Source organism: Nannospalax galili, unplaced genomic scaffold, assembly GCF_000622305.1.
Source record: "Nannospalax galili isolate Female #2095 unplaced genomic scaffold, S.galili_v1.0 scaffold4, whole genome shotgun sequence".
Classification (NCBI taxonomy): Eukaryota; Metazoa; Chordata; class Mammalia; order Rodentia; family Spalacidae; genus Nannospalax; species Nannospalax galili.
Window position 1 is genome coordinate 439,004 of NW_008350321.1, and position 18,202 is coordinate 457,205.

The following is an 18,202-nucleotide window of genomic DNA, read 5'->3' on the forward strand; positions in this document are numbered from 1 at the left end:
GCTGTTGAAATGCTTTACCTTCTAACTGTTCTCAAGTACGCAGTGCTTTTTCTCTTGGACTCTTTTGCTTTACTCTCCCCTCCCTGTTACAGAGTTGGGGATGGGCACCCAATTCCCAGACATGGGGCCTTGGAGCACACTTTAAGACAAACATGCTTGGGTCTGAAACAGGATGTGTGTAGGGTAACCCTGCTTTCTGAACCAGCTTTTCGGTGATTTCAAACACATAAAGATTTACCAATACAATGTGTGTTACAAAGACAGAGGTCAGAAAAAGACTTTGCTTCTTGGTCCTTTCCAGTGCCAACCAGTCCATATATCTTGCCAAGAAGATATTCTTTCTGGTGTTACTTTATAAACTACAGCAGGGTATTTACATCTTGGATGGAAGCGAGGTCTTCTACCTACTGTGTGTTCTTCTATTGTACCACAGCTTACTATGCAAGCTTCCTCTCCAGGCTGGCATTTCATAACAGTTGCATAAAACATTCACAATTCTCTTCCTGGAAGTCAGAAGATGACTGCAAGCTGACCTCTCATACAGAGCCAGTTCAAGATGACTTCTGTCCCTTTGGCTGATTGACTCTTCTGTAATGATTGTCTACAATTCTGTCTTCTTAACATCTGTCCTCAGCCTCCTCACAGACCCTCCATGAGAAATTTTAACATGTCTGCAATTTTCTGACACCAATTAGGTGTTGTTTTGTATGGCCCAGAGTATGTTCCAAAATAGCCATTGTCCTAGTTTGTCTCTCCATTGCTGTGACAAAACACTATCAACTTGGGGAAGAAAGAGTTTATTCGGCTTTCATCGCTGGGGTCACAGTTCATCAGGGAGCCCAAGGTAGGAACTCAGGGCAGGAACCTGGAGGCAGGAGCTGGAGCACAGGCCATGGATGAAATTGCTTACTGTCTTTCTCCCTTGGCCCCTGCTCAGCTTGCTTTCTTCTGCAGCACAGGCCCACCTGCCCAGGGGTGGTACCACCCACAGTGTGCTGAGCCCTTCCACATCACTCAGCATCACTCAGCAATTAAGAGGATGCCTCACAGAAATGGCTTGTGGCTCCTTCAACCTGGGAGTGTCAAGTTGACACCAAAGCTATCCACCATAGCCATGCTTTCAGATTTCAATGAGTTTATTAAGTATACAGCAAGAAAAAAAATTTTAAAAAAATTGAGGCAGCCGATAGCAACCGTTATCAAATCAGACACAACATCTTGCAGAGAGGACAGGAATAGTCCAGTTGAGTGAGAAAGCAAAAGGTAACATCATGAAACTGTTGGCTCACAAACATCCAGCCTGAGGAACAATCAGGCGCTTATAATCAAGAGAAAAGATGGGCAAGCCCTGCAGAAACAGCCACACAGGAGTTCCCCATCAAGCCCTCCATGCAGACCAGTGTTCTATACAAGCAACAGCTTGTAGCTTCTTGGTCTCATCCTACGCATTTTTACATTATAGGATAAACAGTAGCAACCTGAATTGGAAACTGTTTGCCCTTTAGTCATTTTTAAGGACACAATGTTTTTACTCTTGGGCTTGGAGGACATTTGAAATAAACATGCTGGAGTCTGAGACAGAAGAGCCCTCTTTGATCACAGCATCTGCTTTCAACAAGCTTGAATTGCATATGACGATTTACCAACTGGCCCCTGTGCCAGCTAGAACGTTCCTTGCTTTGTGCAGAGGTGGGGATCAAACTCAGGGTCTTATGTATATGAGCAAGTCAGTTACATCCCTGGCACAAGAGCCTTCTGGCTGTTTGTTTGGTTTCTTGTTCGTTTTGAGACAAGGTCTCATGTGCAGCGTAGGCTGGCCTTGAGTTTTCTCTGTAACAAAGGCTGACCTGAAACTTCTACTCATCTTGCCTCTACCTTGCCAGTGTTGGGATTACAAGCATGTACCCCCATGCTTGGTTTATGCAGTGCTGGGAGGGAATGCAGGGTCTTATGTATGCAACGGTAAGGTACATATGTAACTTATGTTACATAATATATGTAACAACTGAGCTACATAACCAGCCACAGAGGAGTCTTCATAAAGAGTACAGACAGACTCAGGAAGATAACACAAACTTGTTTATGTTCTACAGAAGAAATAAGTTTAGGCATGGGCTGTAAGTCTGGGAGGAGAGTTCCCATACGTGACTCCAGGTCATGAATGGACATTCCTGTAATCTATGCTATAAGCTTTTCTAATACTTCCAAACATTTCCTCTTGCTTGCTTTTTTTCTTTTCTTTTTTTAATTTTGGATGTAAGAACAGAGCATACAATCCATTTAGCTTTTTCTTTTGAGATTTTTATTGTCTGGGTTTTTTTTTTTTCTTGCTATTTTCGTTTTGTGTTGTGTTTTTTGAGGCAGGTCATGATAAGTTATTTTGGCTGACTTTGAACTCATTTTATAGGCCAGGCAGGTCTTGATTTTATACTGTTTCCTCTGCCTCTGTGCACCTGGGATCACAGGCCTACTAGGTCAAGCTCTTGGCATTTTAGAAACTCATTCTGTGTGTGTGTGTGTGTGTGTGTGTGTGTGTGTGTGTGAGTGTGTGAGACCTTGCATGTTACAACATACATATGGAGGTTAGAGTGTAACTCACAGGAGTCTTTTCTCTCCTTTTGCCATATGGGTTCAGGCATCAAATTCAGGTAGTCAGGCTTCTTAGCAAGCACCTTTACCTGCTGAACCATTTCACCAAACCCTCTTAGAAAAATTTTAAGTATACAATACTATTGGTAACTGTGATAGCTAATCTTGGGTGTCAACTTGACTGGATCTGGGATTAACTGAAATGAGAGAGATCTTCTTGATCGAATCATCTGAAGCTGGAAAACACACCCTAAATGTGGGTGTTACCTTCTGATGGCAGCCAGTATAAAAGGCCAAGGCAGAGGAGAACACCAGGCTTCTTCACCAGGCTTGCCTTCTCTCTCACTGGTGAGTTCGTCTTGCTGCTGTAGACTGAAGACTAGCTGATCTTTTGGAATTTGTCAGACCTTCAGTGCCAGATCAGGACTACTGAGACATCCAGCCTCGTGGACTGAGCGACTACGGATTCTCAGCCTCTCCAGTGTGGTGCAGCCATTGTTGGACTACTCAGACTCTATCCTGTGAGCTAAGCTGATAAATCTCTATACATATGTATTCATTCTACCAGTTCTGTTTCTTTGGAGAAACCTGAGTAATACAGTAACTTGACTATACTATACAATATGCCTCTAAGAATTATTCTCATATAACTTAAATTTCATGTCCTAGGGGCTGGAACAATGGCTTAGTGGTTAAGAACACTGGCTGCTCTTCCAGAGGACCTGGGTTTCTTGACCAGAATTCACATAGCAGCTAACAACTCTGTAACTTCAGTTCCAGGGAATCTGATGCCTTCTTCTGGCCTCTGTGGGCATTGTATGACATGAGTGTAATGACATTCATGTAGGCAAAACACTCATACACATAAAAATAAATAAGTGAACGACAATTCAGAAAACCTTTTTTCACTTTTAAAGACAGGGTCTCTATTGGGCGTGCGGGTTTCACGGAGCACCAGCTGCTGAGCATGGCACCGGTCTCCCTCGCACCGCTGGGGGCACGTGGGGCGGGTTGCACACCATGTCTGCTGAGACTCTCCGCTACCGGGCCTGGCGGCTCTCGAGGACCGCTGTCAGCTACCCGGTCGGGTTCCGTCCCAATCTATCGAGCACTCCCTCTGTGTTCGAGACCCGTCAGCTGCCGGGTCACGAGGGGAGGTGCGAAAGCAGGGTCTTCGTGAGTCGATGACGGAAGGATAGCCCCCCCCCTCCCAGGGAGACTGGATCACAGGATTTAGTGTTACAGCTTCAGACAAGTGACTCAGCTCAGATCTCAGTGATTCAGCTCCAGCTTTATTGGGGTAAGACTAGGATTATTTATAGTGTGGAGACAGTAGAAAAAGCCTTAGCTGATAGGTGCTCCTAGAATGCTTCATTTACATAGGGCGGTGGGCTTCTATCAGGCTATCAGACAATGCCTGATTAAAACTTGGTAGCTTCTATGCTGGAGGGCATGTATCTGTGACGGGCATTTCAAAAGTAAGTCAGGGAGGAGAGCAGAAGGCGCCCCGCTGAGAAGGGGAGTCTCCCCATTTGCGCCGAGCCGGCTTGCGGCTATCCGGACATGGGGAGACTGCTACCCTAAACAGCAGGGGTCCCCAACAGGTCTCCCTGTAGCCCCAACTGGACTGGAACTTACTATGTAGACCAGGCTGGCCTCTATTTCACAGAGATCCCCCTGCCTCTGCCTTCTGAGTGCTAGGATATAGGTATACAGCACCATACCGGGCTCTTATAATATCTTTAATTTACATAAAATATAAAGTGTCAGGAGTTGTTTTCCTGATTTATTGTTTCTCAGTTAGTTTAGTGTTTAGGAAGACCTGAGCTCCTGCTTTCTCTGGTGACATTCTCACTGAATTCTTCCCAGCCAATCACAGTTGTCATTATACTGAGATTCACGGTGTCTCCAGTTGCTAGCAAGCTTCCCAGTGGGACCAACTTTCTAGTTTTCATCCTGCATTTCCAGGATACTTCAGTTTGCACTTTGTGTCCATTATTGTTTTGCATACAGAGGTCCCAGGGCCTTTGGGTCTTCTTTGTACCTGTATGCATGGTGGGGGGGGGAATAAAAAAATGGGTAAAGTAAAATGTGTTCTTTATTGGACTCTGAGAAGAGTAGATCTGTAAGAATGGGTGTTGTGGTTATCCTGAAAAATGGTATGTGAACATTCCTCTATCCAAGTATAATTGTAAGGCTTTGTTGTGGGAGGGTGAAACAAAATCTGCTCTGTGGTCCATGATGGCCTTGAACTGATGATGATTCTTATGGAGTGCTAGGATCACAGACATGAGGCACCACACCCCCAGGTATGGTTGTGGGGTGAGGAAATGTGTGGAATTCATGACAAGGAGCCTCCCAGTTAGAGCTGGAGCACCCAGACATGGGCTCACATGTGGTTGTGGGACTGCAGGATTGGTTTTGAATGTCACAGCTGAGTTTCTCTGGGATGCATATGCCTAGACTGAGGTTTACATGCAGAGATTCAACTGGGAAGCCCATGGTCACTGTCCAGGTGAACTGATGCAGTGGATCTAGAAAGAAGAAAGTCATCCTGCTGTGATAGTAGAACCAAGATTTAAGTTGGGCACCAAAAGGACTTAGGGCAGCAAGAGGATAGAGCACATTGATTCTGTAGGGAGATTGGGTTCCAGACATCCACCTCAGTACCCACTCCCCTGCATGACTCTTGTGGGATCTTTTGGAGTGTGAGAACCATTGACTTTCCCATGGGGGGAATTAAGGATAAAGCCTCACAGATGATTTCGTGACTCTTCCCTGCTAATTCAGGAGGGCTTGGGGTTGGAACTCAAGGTTTTAGATGCACTTTGAATGATGCAAAATACTGTTTGAAGTGTTGCTTTGGAGGACATTGGAGGCATGAACATTATTTGAAGCATCTTTTCTCTGAGCACATGTGGGTGATGCCAGTGTTGAAGGTGAGATCATTCTGAATGAAATATCCCTTCTTTGGCTCTTGAGTCCTGGAGTGTGTATTTACCCTCCCGTTATGAATTTATAGATTACTGAGGTGTTTAAAACTTCACAGAATTCTAAGGGAATTACCATGGGATATTAATTGCATTTCTTCTTACAGTAAATATTTATCTTATGTTTCTCTTAAGAGATAAACTCTTGGGCTGGGGAGATGAATCTGTGTAATCATGAAGACTTCAGTTTGAATTACAAGCACCCATGTTAAAAAAAAAAGAAAAGCCAGGCGTGGTGGCATGTGCCTCTAATCCCAGTACTGAGGAAACAGAGACAGGAGGATTCTTGGGGCTTGCTGGCCAGCCATCTAGCCTAGCTGAATTTGCAAGCAAGCTCCAAGTTCAGTGAGAAAACATGTCTCAAATAAATAAATAAATAAATAAATAAATAAATAATAAATAAACAAATAAATAAATAAAAAGGTGGAGGGACTGGAGAGATGGCTCAGTGATGAAGAGCACGGGTTGCCTTTGTAGAGGACCCGAGTTTGGTTTTTAGCACCCAGATGGTAGCAAACAACTATCAGTAGCTCCAGTTAGTTGCAGGAGATCTGACGCCCTCTTCTGGCCTCTGGGCATTGCACAACATGGGTGCACTTACATACATGCAAGCAAAACGTTCATACACACAAATACATAAAACTTTAAAAAAAGGTAGATAGGAGTGAAGAAGGCACCTTGTGTGGACCTCTGGCCCCCTGCATGTGCACACATATATGAACACATACATAAAATAACAATATAAAATTGAATGCTGCTCCCATTAGCACAGGGTGATCACCCTTCACCACGCTCCCTCGTGGTCCTCCCAGTGCTTCTGATCAATCCTCCTTCTTCCCAAACTACTTCCCCTCCTACCCTCATGAAAGAAAGGAAGGAACGGTTGGCTTTCTTTACACATTTGAGAGCATATCTTTGGAGGTGATTTTAGCATTATGATCCCAGATATAAAAGTTACAAGTGATGCAAGTGATGAAGAGTTATCATATACATATTAGAATGCATGATTATTATTACAAATCAATAGAAAATAATGAACAATTAATGAAAAGTAAGGAAATTTTACTTCACAAACCCATCAGAGATGACTGCTTATATAACCTAGAATGCAGAATGACCTCTGTAGAAGAGTGACATTTGAGTGTAGAAACAATTGTCCCCAGGCAATGGAGGAGGGCAGAAGCACAAATGTCAACCACCAGAAACTGGCAAAGTGACTCCAGGGTTTGGGAAATAGGAAAGTTTCAAATGTCTGAGGGTGAAGACAGAACACTTGCATTTTGTCTTTCCTATAATCTGTTCCTTCACTACATTGACAGCAGGTTGAAGCCCTTATCCTATATTATCAAATGCAGGGTGCATACCACTTCATAGTCATTACCAAAGAGTCCCCAAGGGTTGGCCAATCTTGGATTAGACCAGTTTTCAGTGATTGTGAACTTTTTTCTCTTTTCAGCCTCACAGATCTGGTGGTATAGATTCTCATTAGCACCATCTTCATGAGAGTGAAGGCTTCCAGCCATCACAGCAAGCCAAGAACAATAGGTGGGCAGAACGATTAAGAACTGTACAGGGCTGGAGAGGTGGCTCAGCGGTTAGTTCTTGTAGAGGACCCGAGATGAACCCCAGAACCCACATGGTAGGCTAACAACCGTATGTAACTCCAGTTCCAGGGAATCCAACGCCCTCTTCTGACCTCCACGGGCATTGCACGACATGGGCACACTTATATGCATGCAGGCAATACACTCATACACATAAAAGTAATAAAAAACTGTACAGCACACAGATTTTCAATGGCCCTATTTAACACTCTGTATAGTCTTCTGAATGGCATTCTTTCTACTCATTTCATTATCTGACAGAGAATCATAAAGTATAGGATGGTGTCCTAATGAACATTATCATGGCCTCACAGGATGCATCACACTAACATACATGGGTGCCACATACTTGAGCTACCGATCTTGACTTGTGGCTCCGTGATACTCCTAATGAACACCAACCTCAGATCAAACACGTTCAAAGGATTTTCCTCATGACCCACAGTCTGTTTTGCTGATATGTGATTCTTAAAACAAAGATGCAAATAGAAATTATTAATTCCCAGCTCACTGAAATTCACAAATGAAACTCACCTCAGAGTGCAATGCATAGATCATAAAACAGTATAAGCTGAGTATGTGGCAATTCTAGGTACACAGGAGCTGGGTCAGGAGTATTGTGTTCATGTCTCTGTCAACCTTTAAGAGACCGGATGATTGCTCTTTTAAAGTAGAGTCACAATGTAAGGTGTCTTCACTTTACCCTTTTCAGTCCATTTGATAAATGTAATAACTGCTCTTTTATAGCATTGAGTAGTTGAGGTCATTGATATTTAGAGTTACTGAAAGGTGCAGACTGGTTACTGTCATTTTATTTTCTGTTTGTGTTCATATTATTTGTGTTTTTGTGTTGTGGTTTGGGCAAATGGATTTCTTTTGTTTGTTGTGTTTCTGATATGCAATTCTAGGCTGCGTCTGTTTAGTTTAAGTTTATTCCATTTATATTGTGGATTGTAGCTTGGTTGTCTGATGGGGTATGAATAGTTAGCTCGTGTATGTTTCAGGTTTGCACTTTTGATTATTTTTTTGGCGGGGGGCAGGATGGTTCCAAGCTGACTAGTCAAGAGTGCTCTAGCAGGGCGAAGGGGCCTAGGCCCAATTTGAGACTATGGGGATTCGATGACTGGGTTCTGGAAGACTAGTTAGGGGGTCTCAGAAGGTTGTCTAGGTTGGGGTGGGGGCAGCATGGGGAGGGTTTAACTGGCAAAGTAGAGAGAATATGAGCCCTAGTTCCCTGTCAGTGCTCAAACTATGCCAACGTAAAACAATATATGCCCACAAAGATATGCTCACATTTTCACTAGGAGAGTCGAGTCTAGAAGTGGTCTGGGCAGAGGCATGTAGGCCTCACTCAACATGTGCATCTGTCTCTTATCCATTGGGGTGTCACCTTCAGACACTGAAATATCATGCTTGAAAAAAATGTCATTTATTTGCCTGGGGGCTTAAACACTAGACAGCCTAGCAATGAAACTCACAGTGACAGTGTGCTGCATGGGGACACCAGCACAGGTGACCTCTGAAGGAGTGACAGTCAGCTATGTGGAAGTGTTTGAAGGGGCTCTGGAGAAATTGGGCACCATGGCTTCCCTGGCTAAGAACTTTCTTAAGGACAATCCCATATTCTTTGGGAAACACGATCCATCTGGGACACAATAGGAAGGACAAGCCCAGGATCTAGGGCCTTTCCTGGACCCCCCACCGTGTGCTTCTTCCTTGTCTGATTTTAACATGATTTCTTTTCCTGTAATGAGCTGTAACTTTGAGAATAGTTTTCTGTGAGTTTCTGAGTTCTAGTGAATAACTGATGCTCAGGTGCATCGGGACACGAAGATTCTTAGATGGTCAGAAGTGGTGGTGGTCCCATATGGATTGGATCTAACTTTTCATCTAAAATGATCACAGGGGACTAGAGGATGAACATAGGACAAATTTGTAGGCAGTAAAGGATTATTTTGAGCATTAATTTGCTTATGTTTTTATTTTTGAAAATTTCACACGATTGTTATTTGTACTATTTGTACTATTTCCACCCCGTCATCCCCCTTCTGACTCCCCCGTGATACCTACTCCCACTTATTAATTTTTCTTTGTTACATATATTTATATACATATATATTTATAAATTATATATTTTCACACATACATGTGTATATTTACGAATATATTATATAATGCACTGAGTCTACTTAGTGGTTCCTGAGTGTACCTGTGTTTAGAACTAGCCACTTGAGATTAGATAACCTCTCAAGAAGTTAGTCCTGGCAGAAAACTGATTCTCCGTGCCCCCCACCTCCCCAGCATCCATCAGTTGCCTGTAGTTCTTCGTCTTGAGGTGGGACCCTGTGGAATTTCCCCTGGCCACCTTGACATGTCTACTGGAGTTGTCTTTGTGCAGAACTTGTTCTACCACAGTAGTGTGGACAGTTCACTGGGGTAGGTTTCCTATCATGTGTAGAGTGCATTAACTAGCAGCAAGTGTCTTGTCCCTCTGGCTCTTACAATATGTCCGCCCCCCTCTTCCATGAAGTATCCTGAGCCTTAGGGGTAGAGGTTACATTCACAAGTTGTCACTTAGGGCTGGGCCTCTCATGGTCACTTAGTCTCTATATTTGAGCATTAATTTTTGATGTTTTTATTTAATTGTATAAATGAGTGTTTCTCTTTTTCTCTCAGCCAAAGAAAATGTAGATAATTCTGTTATCAGTTCAGTGTTGGTATATTGAGAAGTTAGCTTCAGCTTAAGGAATAGTTCATCAAAGGGCAGGAATCACCAGCTCACTTGACAGTGTAGGTGCTTTCATGAGTGAGGGGTGGCTCCCTACCTCTCTGCTCTGATGACAGTGTCATGGATGGACTTCCTTTCACTGCCTGAGACACTATTTGTCATTTTCTCCTTAATATTTTTATATTGACATTTACCAACTGATTTGTACCTGATTGTAACAAGAAGTCTAATTATTCCTAGCATGAACCTGATACCATGCTCTTCCTTCTATTCTTGCTTTATTAGGAAACCATTGCTCAATAGTTTTTTCTATAAAATAAGAAGTGAGGAAGCACGTGGATCTAAATATTAAATAACAGCCTGAATTTGGTGGATGAACTCACTGAAGCCTAGAAACCAACGAGACACGCAAAGCTTCTGCAAGTCTCTCAGAAAACAGACTCCAGTATTGCCCACACTTCCCTCAGGAGACCCTGCCAAACTTCAGAGGCCATCGAAACTTAAGAGCCTCTCCCAGAGACTTTGTCTCTTTGGAGAACCTCACAAGAAACTCCTAAGTGTTTTGCTAATTAGAAACTGGAAAAGTTTCACAAAAGTTCTTGACTCCCAAAGCCAGCACTGTCATCAACAGTGAGGTGAAATGAAAAATTGCAGTTCTGTGGGGAGGTGAGATCAGAGTCACAGAGCTTTATCTCTGGCTTGAGCTGCCTCCCTGTCCTACAGTGCTGGATATTATGAAGTCAGGATCTGCACACTGAGTAGAAGACCCTGCAGAGGGATGGAGTCAGGTGAGTGTTTCGTCTTTTGTCTGAACTGAAGACCACACAAGGGAGTCTGAGTAAGTGCTCATGTCAGCAAATGTATTCTGTGTAGAATTGTGTTTAGTGAAAAGGCAAACAAGAGAGCAAGTATTTCTTTGCTAAGAAATGATCTAGGAAGAGGAAACGGTCTTTGATTTTCCTCATTGTTGTGAGCAATCTCTCCGATAATGACATCATTTCTAATGTGCTTAGGGATTGTAGGGATGCCTTCAAGCTCATAATTAACTTACTTTCTACAATCAGAGAACAATTCTTCAGTGGTATTATTAGATTTGTGTTTACAGTAGCTTCAGGCCTGTAATAAAGATTAGAAAGAAGCTGCAAATATCACAAGACCCAGGGGGGTAGGGGCCAGAATCTCTGTTTCTGTCATAAATTAAAAAAAAATAGGCACCAAAACTTTATGGTTTACTTGCAGACAGCACTGAGTCTGTGTTAAAATGTCAGCTGTGCAGTCACAATGGTGAGTGTTTTCTCTCTGAACTTACCAATGGCTCTCTGAACTGAAAGGTAACACTGACTGTGAGTGATGGTCTGCAGTGCCCATGCCTGTGTGCATATCCTGAATTTCCTGTTTAGAACTGCTCCAAAGTCAATCCCAGCCTGTTTGTGTGCATATGTGCATGTGTGTAGTATCACGTGTGATATGCTTGTCAGAGTGTACATGCACTTGTGTGAGCATATGTGCGTTTTCCAGAGGTCAACCTTGAGCGTCTTCCCCAGGAGCCTGTACTCTTGTCTTTCAGACAGGGTCCCTCACTGGGACTTGGACTCACCAGTTTTCAGTGAGGCTGGCTGACCAGTGAGCCCCAGGGATCCTTCTCTACCAGCTTCTCCAGGACTTGTGTTACAAATGCACACACTGCACACAGACTTTATGTGAGGTCCAGGATCTGATGCAGGCCTTTATGCTTTCATGGCAGACACTTTAGTGACTGTCCACATCTCCAATCCATGACACATTTTCCGTTTCTTTCATGGTGCTGTGGCTGGAACACCCTGTCCTGGATATGGTAAGGTTTCTACCATGAGCTCCGTGCCCAGCCCAGTATTTGCATTCCTTTTTATCCAGTGCACAAGGCTTCATGTCCTTCATATCTCCAGATTCTGTTTCCATATCCCTCGTGCATTGATGTGTCTTTCATTACCAATAATTTTATTTCACTGCACCCACGTGGGCCACATCCAAGACTCTGAATGCTCTCCTCTGCTCCTTAGCAGCTTATGAACCTAGAAAGTCATTTATCCTGTGTGTTTCATATTGTTCTCTAGACAGTGAAGATTCTTCTGCTGACCAAAGCAAAGTTATGAAAACAAAGAAGATATTAACTCCCCATGATTTTAATAATGATGTACTAATTTTAAGTGGTACACGTGAACTTACCCCCCACAATTCTCTTAACAGAAGAAAACTTCAGGTACATATTTACCAGTGAGAATATTGGATTAATGTTAATGTGATAAGTGGGGCCACACTGTCCATTCCTTTGCACAATCCTAAAGACAGGTCGGTCCCTATGAAGTGGTGTCGTGATTTCTCAGGATTTATGCATAGAATGATCCACATGTTTCAGACTGTAAAAGGAATCCTGGGTATTTCCTCTCCTCATCACCTTATCACTTCCTTCAGCACACTGACTGCTGCTGGGGACTCTGCACTCAACTCTGTCATGTAGACACAATCATGTTTTAGTCACCATCTTGTCTTGAAGGCCATGACAGACCTTTAGTTAGAGCATCTTGTCACATATTGTAAGCATACTTCTTTCATGATCAGAGTGCTGGTGGGGTTGGACCATGGGTATCAGCTTCTTGTGAATGTGTCCAAACATCTCAGCAGGATCACGAACTCCATATTAGAATTAAAAAAATATTTTATTATTTTTATTTTTATGTGTATTAGTGTATTGTCTGAATTTATGTAAGTGCACCCATATCATGCAATGCCCGTGGAGGTCAGATGAGGTCATTGAATTCTCCTAGAATGGGACTTAAGGATGGTTGTTAGCCACCATGTGGGTGATGGCAGTCAAACCTGGGTCCTTTGTAAGAGCAGTCGATGCTCTTAACTGCTGAGCCATCTCTCCAGCCCCTACATTAGAATAATTTAAATTTACCAATACACTGTGTTTTCAAGTGTCATCTTTTGTACCCTGATTATTTTCACCAGTGTTATGTACCTAACTGCATAGAGCAAAAAAACAAAAACAAAAAAAAACCAGGAATTTTTAAAAAATCAGGATCTCTACCACTGAATGATAAGCAAAATAACATTTCCTATTATTCATTCTCATGAGATGCTTCATGCTGGATTTACCATCTGGGCTGGTAACTTCCCAATAGCTCTGAACTGACACTAGCAGCAGCACAAACAAACTCTTAACAGCCTTATTTTGTGACACTCTTCCTGGGATGATGTGTATACAAATGTCTGGTCACACCACATTAGGAACCAAAGTAAGGACACAATCATATTCCAGTTAAAGAATTAATTTTAGTGGCATTCTCACAGGAAAATATGTGAGTGGTTACTCACAGGAGAAGAAATAATTCCAAGATAGCCGCATCACCAAAGTCCACCCCAGCATGGATCACAGCTCATGAAAACAGAGCACACTGTCCAACCTGTACCCAGCTCAACAGATTGAAGTGTCTTTTCCAGGTACCTCAGTGGGTCTGAGCCTCTTCCAGGCAACTTGGCCAGTCTCTGCTTCTTGCAGACATGTTGGTTGGTCATCTAGACTGGTCTGATTGTGATTCTCAGCTGTCCTTAGGGCATATATATGATAGGTGAGGGCCTAGTGATCCTGGTCAATTGCAGGTACTAACAGAAGCTATTTAGTTGTTTACTTTCTGAGCATAAGGAGATTTCCTGTGGATGCAGTGATTCAACTCTTCTTAGAACGTCCTGCAGCATCAGCTTCCCTTATAGCGTCCTGTAGTTTCATGTCCCTTAGAACATTTTGTAGTTTCACCTGTCTTTTAACATTCTGTGTTTTAACCAACTTCCCTCCAAAAAGAACATTTTATCTTGGGGGGAATTACAAGTCTTTTCCCAACTTTCTCTCTCTCTCTCTCTCTCTCTCTCTCTCTCTCTCTCTCTATGCTGTGAAAGTGGGCTTTTGTACACTGCTGGGAGGAGTGCAAACTGATGCAGCCCCAATGGAAGTTAGTGTGGAGACTCCTCAAAACTCTAGAAGTAGAACTACCTTATAACCCAATATAGTGTGTCACTGATCTTTAATACTTAACATGACATATGACATCAGTACAACTTAAATTTATTATAAAATTTTAGATCCTTCCTTCCCTTCCTTCCTTCCCTCCTTCCTTCTTTCCTTCCTTCTCTCTCTCTCTCTTTTCCCTTTGCCTATATGTCCTTTTATATAGGAAGTTTTATTGTGCTATTCAATGGAATTTCACAAAATGTAAACACTTCAGCATTCAATACACTGATCACAACCGAGGATACTGTCAACCTCTCACAAGACCCCTCACCCCACCCTGCTTTATAGCACTTCTAAAATTAGAGTTCTTCTTTAATAACCGGGGTATGGAAATTGTTGCGACATGTACGTGTTCCTATTTTATCAGCTGAGAGATTATATCATTTGTACCTGTTTTGTAGTTTATATGAATAGGAAGTCTGTTGTGCTGTTTTCCAACCCGTAAGATTTCCCTGAGTGCTTTTTCTTCAGTAGCGTGAGTATATAGAATTAATTTTGTAAATATCAAACAGCTATTGGGCACTCTGAATGAGCATGCGTGCCTTCCTGTGTGAGTCTAGGGTGATTGATATCCCTAGTCTTTCTGCCATTTTCTTGACTTTTACTTTTCACGCTATGAGAACAAGTAGTGGTTTTATAAGGACCTTGATATTCCTCCATATTTATTATCATCAAAAGTCTTTCTTCCTGTAATGTCTGTTGGAGTACATTACCTGTTTTTATTCTTTTATGAATTCTGTAATCATTTCACCCAGGATACCACCTGTCACATGGTTGTGTGTCAGAAACTGTGTGTGTGTATCACAATGTGTGTATGTGTGAGAATGTGTGCATGATTGTGACTGTGTGCCTGTGTTTGTGTGACTGTGTCTGTATGTGTTTGTATGTGTGAGAGAGTGTGTATGTGCATATGTGTATATGTGTAACTGTGAGTGTATGTGTGACATTTGAAGATAACTGCCATTTAATTTCCTGTGAATTCATTTCGTGCTTCAACCATACTTTAATGTGCTCTGTGCTATGTTACTAAACATTTATTATAAGAGAACACAGAAACAGTCCCTTCATTATCACAAAATTCACACTACTTCCTCTCAAATCTATAGCAGAATCAGATTCAGAATTGGAGGGTTTTATACTGTGGCTAGTGATTGAATATGTTTCTAACAAATGTCAGATAATTCTGGAAATTCTGGGTGATATCTTTCTAACAACTCTCTCTTTTCAAACCTTGTCCACTTTAACACTGTGCCATTCCCAAAACTTAATTGTCTATTAAATGTGCTCTGAATTCTACTAGTTAGGTATGAAAGACAGGGGCTTTAGCACTTTGTCTTAAGACAATTTTTTGATACAGGATGTTGCTCTGTTGCACAGGTCCATGCTGAAATCTTGAGCTCAAGACCATCTCCTGACTGAGGTCCCCATGTAATGTGCAGGATACCTTATGTGCACAGCAAGTTATTAATGACATATTCTTCCCTAAAAGATTGATGTCATAATTTAATGGAAAATATGAATGACAGTGTGGACTCCAGGAATTTGGCAATAGGAATAATAATCCTATCTCAGAGCACAGTTGGAGTTCTGGGAAATTTGTCTCTTCTTTCTTATTACGTTATCCGTTGCTACAGTGAATGCACATTAAAGCCCACAGACTGGATTCTCACACACCTGATCATAGCCAACTCCTTGACCATTCTGTCTGGAGGAATTCCGCATACAATGGCACTCTTTAAGTTGAAGCAGTTCTTCAATAATTTTGAATGCAAACTGATTTTATATGTTCACAGACTGGGTCGATGTGTGTCTGTTGGCACCACCTGCCTCTTGAGTGTGTTCCAGGCCACCATCATCAGCCCAAGGAACTCCTGTTGTAAGAATCTAAAAGCTAAAGTGCCAAAGTACACTGGCTTATGCATTTTCTTTTGCTGGGTCCTGTACATGGTGGTAAATTCTATTTTCCCTGTGTATCTATATAGCAAATTAAACAGGAACAATCTGACAATAGAGTCAGTGTTTCACCACTGTGGTATTATAGATCGTAGTGAAATAACAGGGTCGCTGTATACAGCTTTTATAGTAATCCCTGAAGTTTTGTTTTCTTTCCTCATGGCCTGGTCCAGCAGCTCCATGGTTCTCTTTCTGCACAGGCACAAAGAGCAAACGAAACACATCCACAGCTCTAATGTTTCCCACAGAAAGTCCCCTGAGTCCAGAGCTACCCAGAACATCCTGGCCCTGGTGTCCACATTTCTAACATTTTATACCCTCTCTTCTGTCTTACAAGGATTCATTGCTCTCTTATCTGATCCAAGCTGGTGGCTAGTGAACATCCCAGCCATCATTTCACTTTGTTTTCCCACTTTGAGCCCTTTTATCGTGAGTCGTGCGTCCACTGTGCCCAAGTTCTGCTTCTCCTGGATGAGGAATTGAAAGTTTCATGAGCTTATCATAGGTATTTAAAATTTAGGTAACTCAGGTCCTTTGAAATATCAATATAAAAATCACTTGTCCTAATTAGATAAAGGCCATATGTGTTTTGAGTTTCATCTTTCTGAATGTGATGAAATAGGATCATCTCGGAGGTGAACAGAGCAGGTAGCTCTATGTTGAGTGGAGATGCCCTGATGGCAGAAATATGAAAGCATGTTGCTGAGGCAGACTGAACAGGTTTGTTTCAGCTCTTCGAAGTAAGTTTGCATGGAAGCCTTATCATGTAGCCTCCACACTGGAAATCTTGCTGAGAAGCAGACACAAAGAACGAGTGGTGGGTGTTGCTGAGAAAGAGTGCTTGGGAATTTAACCTGTATGTTTATGTCTTATACACAGATGATGTTCTGAACTCTCTTTCCTATATTGGCGTGAACAAGGCTTTTGAATTCAGGGACAGGGTCAAGTTCTGGAATAAAGAATAGAATGGTTCCTGCAGAAGAACAATGTGACTCTCTGGAGGTGTAGGTAGCACGGGATTGCTGGAGCTCTGGTGGTTTGTTTATTTCCTTTTCAAGCAGATTCTCACAATGTGTCCCAGCTGGGCTGGAACTCACTATGCAGAACACACTGGCCTTGAACTCAGAGAGATCTGCCTGTGGGTGTTTGTCACCTCGCCCAGCAAGCACATCTCTCTTTCAGACTGATTGACTCACTGGCTGTGGTGGTGCACACCAGCAGGATATGATGAAATGGTAGAGGCAGGACGATCACAGGTCAAGGCCAGCCTGGGCTATAGCTTTTCTTGGCATATCCTCAAAGGACTCAATATCCTGCTAGAGAAATATACGCTCTGCCTTGTTTATTGCTGCTCTTTCCACAGTAGCTAGGAAATTTAAACAACTCAAATCCCCCTCAACCAATGAATGGATAATGTAAATGTGATACATTTACACAGTAGAGTTGTACTCATCTGTAAAGAAAAATAAAATCATGAAATATGCAGGTAAATGAGTGGATTTAGACACTGTGAGATGGAGTGAGGTAACACACGGTCAGTGAAACAACTCACACATGTTCTGTCTCCTTTGTGGATCCTAGCTTCAAATTCTTAGGTTCAAGTGTGCCTCTCACCACTCATCAAAGAAGCTTCTTTTCACAGCAGAAGGAGACAACTACAAATTCCACAACTGTACAAACACAGAGAATTAGGGACTGGAGAGATGGCGCAGCAGTTAAGAGCACTGGCTGCTCTTGCACAGGACCCAGGTTCAGTCCCAGAACCCACATGGAAGCTAACAATTATTCCTAACTCAAGTTCCAGGGGATCTGATGGCCTCTTCTGACTTCCACAGGCATTTCAGGACATGGATGCACTTACATATGTGAAGACAATACATGCATACACATAAAATAAATAAAATTTTAAAACACAAACCATAGAGAGTGACTATGCGGTACCAAGTCCTAAGTTATAGGTCTACAATGCAAGCTTTCCACCTAAGGCTCAGGGAACTTCAGGGAAGTGGGAGAGAAAATTGACAGAACTAGAGGGACAAGTCACCGCTGCTAGTTGGTGCCTGCTAGACATGACAGGGAACCTGCACCAGTTCTACCTCCGTAGAATAGTGGTAGAACAAGTTCTGCACAGCGACAAAACCAGCTGAAACACCAGCATGGCTGGGGGAAGCTTCATGACGTCCCAGGTCTAGAGGAATAATGACAGGCAACCAAGGGATGTTGGGAAAGGGAGAACCAGTTTCCTCCAGGGACAAGTTCTATAAGAGGTTATCTAATCCCAAGTAGGCTG

At 42.5% G+C, this 18,202-nt stretch overlaps 1 protein-coding gene across 1 annotated transcript; it reads left to right on the plus strand.

The window, feature by feature from the left end:
• Positions 1 to 15,474: 15,474 nt before the first annotated feature.
• LOC103745512 (vomeronasal type-1 receptor 4-like) lies at positions 15,475 to 16,395 on the plus strand. The gene has a single exon (XM_008847437.3). The coding sequence runs from the start codon at positions 15,475 to 15,477 to the stop codon at positions 16,393 to 16,395; it is 921 nt and encodes a 306-aa protein (XP_008845659.3).
• The last annotated feature ends 1,807 nt before the right edge of the window (positions 16,396 to 18,202 follow it).

Excerpts from the sequence above, each read along its gene's own strand:
- LOC103745512 (XM_008847437.3), top strand. The coding sequence starts at position 15,475 with ATGAATGACAGTGTGGACTCCAGGAATTTGGCAATAGGAATAATAATC.